Genomic DNA, 9,759 nt, shown 5'->3' on the forward strand with positions numbered 1-9,759 from the left:
CTGTAGCGCGGCCTGGCTCGGAGCTGTCCTTCAGGCGGGGGCGGGGCTCGGAGGCCTCGAGCTCCCGGGACTCGTCCCCGCTGTGTGGGCGTCTGGCCAGACCTGTGCAAGATGCAGGCCAGCCCGGTAGCCGCCCCGCTCGGGTTGCGTCCTTTCGGTGCGTGGGGTGGCGCTGGGTGCTGCTCTCGGGGCCCACGCACCCGTGAATTTGGTGATGAGTTTGATACCTTAGTTCTAGAGCAGGGGGCGAGCAAAATACAGCCCACCCATTGATCCTGTTCGGCCTGTCAGCTGCCGCCAGGAGCCTGAGGAGGGTAGGCCATGCCCAGTGCTGCTCTACTCCTGTATGGCTGGGGCTGGGCTGGCTCATAGTGCGCAGGCTCCTCTAGCCCTGTCTGCTCCACACCTGGCTTGTTGGCGCTGCGGTTGTGCAGCTCTGACTCTGTGGCTGTGAGCAGCTGGGCTGGCACAGGAGTGGGTGCGGTGCAGCAAGTTGGGAAGCTGTCCCACCTGCCAGGATGCTGCTGCAGCATCTTTAGGAGGTGAGTCCGTGCTGGCGATTCAGCTCCAGGTGCTGCCCATGGGTTCCTGGGTGTTGTGGTGGCTGAGATGGCTATGCAGTGTGCTGCATCATGCTCCCTCCCAGACAGGCCTGGCCGTTGGTGGCTGTTGTGCCATTACTGTGTGTGGTTCTGGTAGGATGCTGGGGGTGGAGGAGTGTGTGTGCTGCCTGGCCCAGGTGTGGTATGCAGCTCTCCCTCCTCAAGCTCCTGGTGACACTAGTGGGCTGGACAGGATCGATAGGCATCTCTCTCTGCCCTCAGCAACTTACCAAACTCTTTAAATGGCTCTCCAGCCCAAATAATTGCCCATCCCTGGTCTAGGACACTTCCCATGCTATTAACTAACAAAATACTGATTGCCTATCGGAATGACAGATAAGGACTAATGGCAAGAGAAGTATAGATGGGAAAGCAGAGATGGTCTGAGCTTAAACTTCAAGGTCTTCTCATGAGATATTTGCCACCCTTGATAAAATTGACTCTTCTGAGTCTTTTGTGCACAGGGGTGCACCGATACATTGATCTATATTTGACTTTATCAGCAATAAGCTTTTTTTGGCTGATGTAGCTGATAATGTCACTGATAAGTGCTGCATGCATGCGTGCAGCCAGAAGTGCAGCCTGGAGAGCAGTGTCCAGCTGCTAAGTTTGTTGGAGGGAAGGAGTATGGGGCTGGGGCAGACACTGTCAAGGTGGGGTGGGGTGTGGGACAGAGCTGGCAGCTCTTGTGGGAAGGCAGCTCCCGCTGCTGCATATACCCCCGGGGGAGGCATGGGGATATGTGCCCCCTGGATCTGTGCGCGGGGCAAGGGCAGGCTGCCACTGTGCACTCAGGGCCAGAGGCTATGCCAGTCTCTTCCCAGCAGAGACTGGGCTGTGGCTACACTTGGGGCGGGCAGTAGCAGCACTGGGATGGGAGGGCTGTGGTAGGGCTATGGTGAATTTTGGGGTGGCTCTAGCCCCTCCTGTAGCCTCTACTCCCAGTGCCATCACTGCCTGTGGCAAGCGCAGCCCCAGCCCAGCCCCGACCAGGAAGAGGCCGCTTCCTTCGGGGGAGGGAGGTATATGCAGCAGTGGGAGCCACCTCCCCTTCTCCTTGAAGATGGCACATGAGTGACTGCCCCAGTCACCTTGCCCTAGTTGCACCATTGCATCCAGTGTTAAATGAGCATAATCATGTGGTAACTGACCAGCTCTTGGAACATATAATGTATGATTTTAGGTATCTATCTAACTGTAGCAGAGCTGATAATTTGTGCACTCGCTGCTGTGATTTTTCTGTGTGTTCAAGTCCATTGTGAAAAACTTGTAGCACTGTTTGTTGGCTGTTGGTAGCACACAGTGCCATTTCAGCAGGGGAAGAATATTCACAGTGCAAAAATGTACATCTTAGTCCCCAGAAGTGAATTCTGGGCCTTGCTCACTTTTGTTTAGGCAGTTCTGTCAAATGCCACAAGTAGTAAAGTTAAGATAAAGTAGTGTTGTTGCTGTAACTTTAATTTACTTTCTATATTTTTCTCATGCATTTTCACAAGTTGAGTGGCTGTCAGATTATTTCTACTGCAGTGTTTATGTAATGAAATAATTACACGTATACATTGTCAATCTTTCAAGAATCAAAATTGACCTGTAATCATTTATCTAAAATCCTGTTTCCATAGTGTATGGTTGTTCTGAGGTTTGTGTTTCATTTTTCGAATGAAATAACTGGTAGTTCGCTCTCTCAGACTATCAAGTATACTAAGTTGAGCTCCTGAAAAGCAACAGTGCTTTTGTTTCAAAGCATTTCTCAGAATCAAATTATTTGGGATCAATTGTAGCGTTTCTATTACTTGTGAAACGAAAAGAGTTTGGTTGTACTGTGCCCTTTTCTTTTCAAATTTTTGACAGTCTTAAAGCAAAAATATTGATCTAACATATTTCTAAAAACTGAGTTGCAGGTAAAAATATTAAACTGTGGTTATTTAAATAATATTGAGTTTTTCTGCCCAATCAGATGCAGGTTTTCTACTTGGATCATTTGACTCATAAGTGACACTTTGTGATAGCTTTCTCTATTTTTGGTGTGGTGCCACTTCAATGTTTTATAGCATTGAACATTTTTTTAATATCAGAAGGTAGAAAAATGGAAAACCTAGTACAATCATGCTAATATTTTAAAGGTACTGCCTTTGGATTAATTCTGTTTTCCAGCAATGGACCTTCTTATGTTATAATGTCTCAGACACATGTTTGTAAGTGGAGCCGGATCTTGCTGGTTACACACAACAAAAATCTAAAAATTGTGTGTACTAGGGGCAAAAGCTGATGTTTAAATAATTTCTTTTACATTTTGGAGGACTAATATGATTCAAGTTAATGTAATTTTTGCATTGGGAGTTCACCATTAAAACATCTTGTTAACAAGCTCTTTTTTATATCAGTCTCTTTCACTGCTGTTTTTGATGTCTTTGAAATTCTAAGCCTTTTTATAATTATAAAGAAGAAAAAGAAAGATATTGATAAGCATTTAACATAGCTGCTTAATCTGTTACAGTATTTTTCTGAGTGCTGGAGATGGGTATCTCTTCTGGGTGTGCTGTGGAGCCCTCATTCTGTTGTCTGTTATCTTCTCTCTTATACCCACTTCAACCTGTTTCCTAACTGCTTTCCTGTTCAGTACTACTTAGTTTATATCCTGCAGTATTAAAAATACTTCATCAGTCTTTGCAGACTTGTACAGGAAGCTTAAATGTGATGTTTGGGATGGGGGTGGGGAATTCAGAATTAATTGATGCTGTTGCAAAAATGCAGGGTGATTTGTTACAGTCTGACCTTTCTGAATGTGTCATAGAACTCATGAGAAGATTTTATTACCTGTGATCCAGACAAAAAAAAAAGTTTCTTCATCTTTAATCTTTTGAGACGTATGTATGTGCTAGAACTTGACCTGTAGGTTAGTAAATGAAAGCAAATGCCATGTGAAATCTAGTTGAAAGCTTCCAGAATCATCAGCTTGGCAATTTGTGTTTAATTAATATTAATTTGTGTCTAAATGAATAAGCCCAAAAGTATATTTGGGAAGGTATTGGCAGTTTCCACTGTGCAGTGAATATAGTGTACAACGTTTGAAGTTCAGTAATAATGTCTGTCTTTTAGTGTTTCCTGAGGCTACAGGCGGGTGTTTGAGGAGTACATGCGGGTTATTAGCCAGCGGTACCCAGACATCCGCATTGAAGGAGAGAACTACCTTCCCCAACCTATATATAGGTATGTAAACAATTAGTTTGTTTAGATGGGTTAACTGGTTTTTTGGGGGTGTATTCTTCACTCTCTGTCCAGTGTGCTAAAGATGGCCAATGTATATGCTTAATTAAAAAAATTTCTTCTTACATCTTGTAAATTCTTTTTGTTTTCTTATGATGATCTTTCTATCCTCATTTCTTTAAAAAATGAAAAGAGGCTTCTTTTGGTTTTTTTGTTTGTTTGTTTTTTAACTGCCAAGTGATCCTGATTTGAATGTGTCACAAAACAGAAAGCAACCACATCTGTATCATAATGTCTGTTGCTATTATTGTATGGCAAATTGAAGTCTGTTTTAATTCTTCAGATCCCTCATAGTAAATTTTCACCATTGAATCTGAGTACGAGTTCACATAATTTTACTTTATAACTAAACTGTGTACATATTGATAGTATTATGTGTGTATATGTATTATGATATGACCTCATTTGGTTTGGAGCATTTGGTTTTAAAACCAAAGTGAAAAAACTTCACCGTGTCATAGCATAATTCCTTTAAATATAACTTAAAAACTTGGGGGGGAAAAAGTGATGAGAGAACTTAATTGAAAAAGAATTATTTTTATTTTAGTAATTAAAAGAGTCCTTTGTAGGCTAGATAGAGGTGTACAGTTACTGTGGTGGTTACTGAATCATGTAGTACCTTACAGCCTTCTTGTTAGTAACAGCCAGTTTGCAAAATAGATATAAAATATTTTTTTAATCTTAGCAACTTTAGAGATAAAAGCAGGGTATCTGTTTAAGTCTTGGGGTGTGCTGTTACTTTCTGCCTGCTTTCTAATTATATCCTATGAAAATGATTATACCAATTGAAGTGATATTTAGGTATAAAGTAGTAAAGCATTTGAGAGCCTTATAAAGTGACTTGTATCTTTTGCTTTTGTTAGACACATAGCATCCTTCCTGTCAATCTTCAAACTAGTATTAATAGGCTTAATTATTGTTGGCAAAGATCCCTTCGCTTTCTTTGGCATGCAAGCTCCAAGTATCTGGCAGTGGGGCCAAGAAAATAAGGTACATGATTTACTTTTATTTTGTGGTGGTGTGGTCTAATTTTGATGCGATTGCATAATACTTCTGTGGGGGTGCTTGAAAACTGATATGGCTTATTTTATTTTCAGGCTCTTAGGGTGCAAGTAGAAGTGTAGTGCTCTGCTGTAACTGAGAATGCTTTGCAGGAAACATTCTGAATTTAATCTGATAACTGAGGTTAATCTAATTACTTGTAATGGTGGTGCCTGGTATTACTGGTAGAAATGCAGATATGAGGTCTGGTTGCCTATAGAGAGGTACCTAATGTCACCCCATTGATAAAGATATAGCAGCATGGGAGTTACACCGTCAGTAAGAAGGCACAGCTTTTTTCATTGTACTGAGAACAAACTTGTTGTGTTTTGGTAGGTGTTAAAATTGTGTTTTTTCTCCAAAAGCATTGAATCGTGGCAGTTTCTTAGATATTTCTTATCAAACAAGCTTTTGTTACATTTTTTAGAAACCCGTTTGGCACTTTAAAAAGTAAAATCCAGTTGCGTTTTTACTTTATAGAATATTCCCAAATACTTTGGGAAACTTGTGTTCTTGATTAGACCAATAGCTCTCCAGTCATTCCTAGTACAGCACTAAAACATTACTTTCAGAATTCCGAAACAGTGATTTCATTCTAGACTTTAACTAAAAAGACAGAACCATGATATGTTTTATACTGCTCCAAAGTTGTTGGGTCTTGAGTGTCTTTTAGATGTTCTTTTGTTGTTATAGATGCAGCAAACCTCAACTTAAACTACCAATGCAGTAGGTTTGACTCATGGGTCAGCTTCAGTACAGTACTGGATTCTGCTGGCCCACAGAATCATGTCTTGCGCATCTGACCTAGATTAAGGCTTCATTGAAATGTAACTACATTTTTTGTAGTGCCCTATTGTTATTTCATGTACTTAATCCTTTCATTGGTGGTTACCGACGTAAACAATGTTTTAGTGCTAATAAAAAGAGAATACTATAAATAACCATAGTAGCTATGAAATCTCCAAATGCCATGTTGCTGAAGATTGCATCATTTGATCCTTGGTGTATGATGCCAAAAGAAAACTCAGAAAGATGGTGCAGAAGGAACAGTGTGGTTTGGGTTTGCAACAGAAATATCATCTATCAAAATACTTTTATATTTAGTTAGGGAGGATGTATCTTACTTCTTAAGAAATTATGGAGAACCTCCTTGATTTTCTTAAATACTGTATTAAGCTTCTGTATCTCACTCCAAGGCTCTGCAGAATGTGTGTGGCTTTAATGGGAGTGGGAGAGGGGATGTTTGATCTTTTGTAGCAGGGTTGGCAGACATATGGCTCATAGGCCAGATCCGGTCTGTAGAGATTTATGATCCAACCTATGGTCTTTGGATCAGCCCTGCGAGCTGCATGCAGTGTGTGAGCTGAACCTGGCACTGCACATGGCACATAGGGTCAGTCTGGGGTGCGTGATGCATATGACACCCATGCTGGGCTGGTTTTGTGCACTGTCTCCAGATTGATCTTCTGTGCTTCACGCAGTGCCAGATCCAGCCTGTGTACCACTTGCAGCACAAGCCCTGGAGCAGGGCTGGCACCTACTCCATGTGGTATGCAAGCTAGACATGGCACTATGGATGCTATCTGTGGTACTTGGGGTCAGTCACAACCTGGCCTAGCAGGCTTCTGGGGCCAGATGAGTTTGACACCACTTTTCTTTAGTAAACTTAAAACGAACTTTTAAGAATCAGTGGGTTCAGTATTATTTCTGAATTCTCAAGCTGGATACTTGAAAGAAAAAATTGTGCAAGCTATTATTTAGAATAAAGAAAAAAAGGACTTTTATGTCCCTGAAAACCTGCAAATTTTTTCAAAGAAGGTGCAGATGAAGAATTAAAATGTCTCTATGGACCTTTCAGGGTTTTATGAATAAAAAGTTTGGTTTAGAAGATCCCAATATGTGAGACTAATGCTGATTTTTTTTTTTTTTTAATTTGTTCTAGGTCTATGCTTGTATGATGGTTTTCTTTCTGAGCAACATGATTGAGAATCAGTGTATGTCAACAGGTGCATTTGAGATAACTTTGAATGGTGAGTTCTGTTCTCTTATTTTCAAGAAATTGCTATGTGTGCATGCCATGTGCTGTCTACAAGGATTTTAGAGGCTACCAGTCTCTTCTGTTACTCCAGGTTAAGTTGCAAGGTGGCAAATGAGTTTGTGAATGAGTTTGTGCACTTACCTGTGTCATTTGTTATTTTAGTATGTAATTGGAATCTACTGTATATATGTTGCATAAGGTGATTATTATTTGCCTCCTATTTTGAAGGCAGATGAGCTCACTCAGGGGAACTTCTATGGCAACCATGGTAGTCAGCTAGTTAGTAAGAAGGTGCAATTCTTTTCATAGTACTCTGAGTAGAAAGCCAAGTTAAAAACTTGTGGATTTAGTTTTTGTATGTTTCATCTTGATCTCCTCACCACCACAGGCTCAAAAAGCACAAGCCTTTTTAAGTCAGCCTTAAGAATATTAAAATTCATACAGAAATGAGTAGACCTCATTAGATTTCAACCTGTCTTAAGCCTTTTCTGCAGTTGAAAGGCTCAAAATTCTGCCCTGAACCCTAAATTTTCTGAATTCAGGAGCTGACTGGCTATTGTTAAACTTCTCAGCTACTTTGTTGTAACTGTGCATTTCCTCCACCCCGCCCCCCTCTTGTTTATAGATGTTCCAGTGTGGTCTAAGCTGGAGTCTGGTCACCTTCCTTCCATGCAGCAACTTGTCCAAATTCTTGATAATGAAATGAAACTCAATGTGCATATGGAGTCAATGCCCCATCATCGATCATAGCCCCTTCTTTCAGCGCTGAAACTTCTTGTAAGTTGTTGTGTTGTTTTTTCCTGTTTTGCATTTTGGTTGCCTTTTGTTTGTTTTAATCCCTTCCTCTATACCTCCAGACACTTTTCCCCAGGATTATTAGGTACTTGTTGCATTGCAAATGGTAATGGATTGCTCACTCCAGGGTAACAGGGTGTGTGTTTGGGTGGTCAGGGCTCTTAAAGAGTTTCTGATTCAAAAAGTCGGAAAAATATTTTATGATAAAAGTTACTTTTGGAGTCCCTTATTGAAAGCTGTAGGGAGAATTTTGTCTGTCTGAACCAGGTCAACTCCTATTTACAGCATTTAGTTTTTGGGGAAAGGGTGTGTGTTTGTGACAAAGTAAGGTAGTAGGGTTAATCTGTTTTTTTAGGGGATTTGTTTGTTTTCTTTCTTTAGAAAATTAAGTAGAACAGGAGAAGATAATTTGGGATATATAAGTAATTAATAAGAAAGCTTTGGACATCACAGGAGCAGGAAATTTTCCTTCCAGAAGAGATTGCCTGTAATGGCAAGTCAGGTAGTCCTGCTTTATAAAGTACAGATACAGTATAGATCATTCTTCTATATCTTAACCCTTTTCATGCAGAAAAGAGGACTGGGTTTTGTGATGACAGTACAGGCAGTCCTCAGACTTAGGACGCAATTGGTTCCTGAAAACCGCTTCTTAAGTCGAAATGTTGTAACTCGGAACCAATTTTCTCATAAGAAGCAATGTTATAAATGGGGGATTTGTTCCTGAACCAAGGCCTGATACCCTATTTTCACCAAAAATACCCAAGAATTATGTACTCGATCAATTATAGATGAGTAATCTAGCTACATTAATGTATTTATATTGTAAAAAGCAATCATATTGATTTGGAAGGACTTCTTTGAGGTGACTTTGCTGGACTTTATGAAAGGCTCTTGGTTGGACTTTTTGAAGGGTTCTTGGCTGAAGTCTTCTCAGGCGTCTTGGCTGCAGGTTTTTCTGGAGTCTTGTCTGCTTTCTTAAAGAAAGTGTCCAAGGAAGTTTGGACAGATGTTCTCCAGGGAGATGGGTGACACAACAAACTTGTTTGCTGGTGTGGCATCACATTGGATCAAGCGTTCTAAAGTAGAAACTGACGTCATAAAGTTGAAACAGGGTGTTAATTTATAAATGTTGTAAGTGTGAAACATTGTAACTTGAAACGCTGTAAGTTGAGGACTGCCTGTACTTAAATTATAAGCTCTCTGAGTTAAAGACTGGCTTTTATTTTCTTTGTACAGAATCTAGCACAATGGAATCCTACTCCATGACTTTGGCTCTTAAAGGTTACAAATAATAAACATAACTTCATTCAGGGTGTTTGTGTCTTTCCCACCTTTGTACCTCATTTAAGAAGAAAAATTTCCTTCTTGTGTATTTCCTCCCTGTTACATATGTAATAGAAGACATTTGTCCAGTAATTTCTTAAAAATTGATCTTTCTGCCATAACTGCTAGTGATTCCTTTTTCCCTCATCTGTAAATGATATTTACGATGACCTCTCTTTGGTAGGACAGAGCCCAGTGTCTAACCTCCATGTTTCAGGTGTCTTTCAGCAGTTTCACTACCAACCATGAGCTGCCTGTAGCACCTTTGAGTAGTTGTACCAAATTTTTGTTGTCCAGAGAACTTCCCTCTGGCTTGAAGTGAAAGATTGTACAGACTGATCTTGCTAGGCAGGATATGAGTTCAACAACTGTCAGTTGTCCACTGGGGATGTCTGAAAATATAGGAAAGCATGTATTGAGCTTTGAAGATTTAAAACCCTACGTATGTTACGACATATAGTAGATGAGTGACATGCTTGTTTCATGAGTCCAGAGAGTAGGAACATATATTACTACCTTTTCTCACTATTACCCTGGTATTCTGCACATTATGCTCACTTAATAACCAACTGCACATACTACTTGGAAAGCTGTGAGTTGGAGGATGAAAAGTCATAACTAAATACAGAAGTTTAAAATTTGAATTGTAAAACTAGCACTCTTTAAACAGGTTCTATTTTAAAAATATCAAAG

At 40.5% G+C, this 9,759-nt stretch overlaps 1 protein-coding gene across 1 annotated transcript in view; it reads left to right on the forward strand.

Moving 5' to 3' along the window:
* The first annotated feature begins 3,660 nt into the window (after positions 1-3,660).
* SELENOT (selenoprotein T) overlaps positions 3,661-9,759 on the forward strand; it is a 10,940-nt gene continuing 4,841 nt past the window's right edge. The window contains exons 1-4 of the mRNA XM_019532582.1: positions 3,661-3,812; positions 4,733-4,859; positions 6,853-6,940; positions 7,574-7,725. Of these exons, the coding sequence (XP_019388127.1) occupies positions 3,739-3,812; positions 4,733-4,859; positions 6,853-6,940; positions 7,574-7,698 (414 nt within the window). The 5' untranslated portion in view covers positions 3,661-3,738 and the 3' untranslated portion in view covers positions 7,699-7,725. The remainder of the gene's footprint in view (positions 3,813-4,732; positions 4,860-6,852; positions 6,941-7,573; positions 7,726-9,759) is intronic.

The sequence above is a fragment of the Crocodylus porosus genome, unplaced genomic scaffold (assembly GCF_001723895.1).
Source record: "Crocodylus porosus isolate Cpor-Errol unplaced genomic scaffold, CroPor_comp1, whole genome shotgun sequence".
NCBI lineage: Eukaryota > Metazoa > Chordata > Crocodylia > Crocodylidae > Crocodylus > Crocodylus porosus.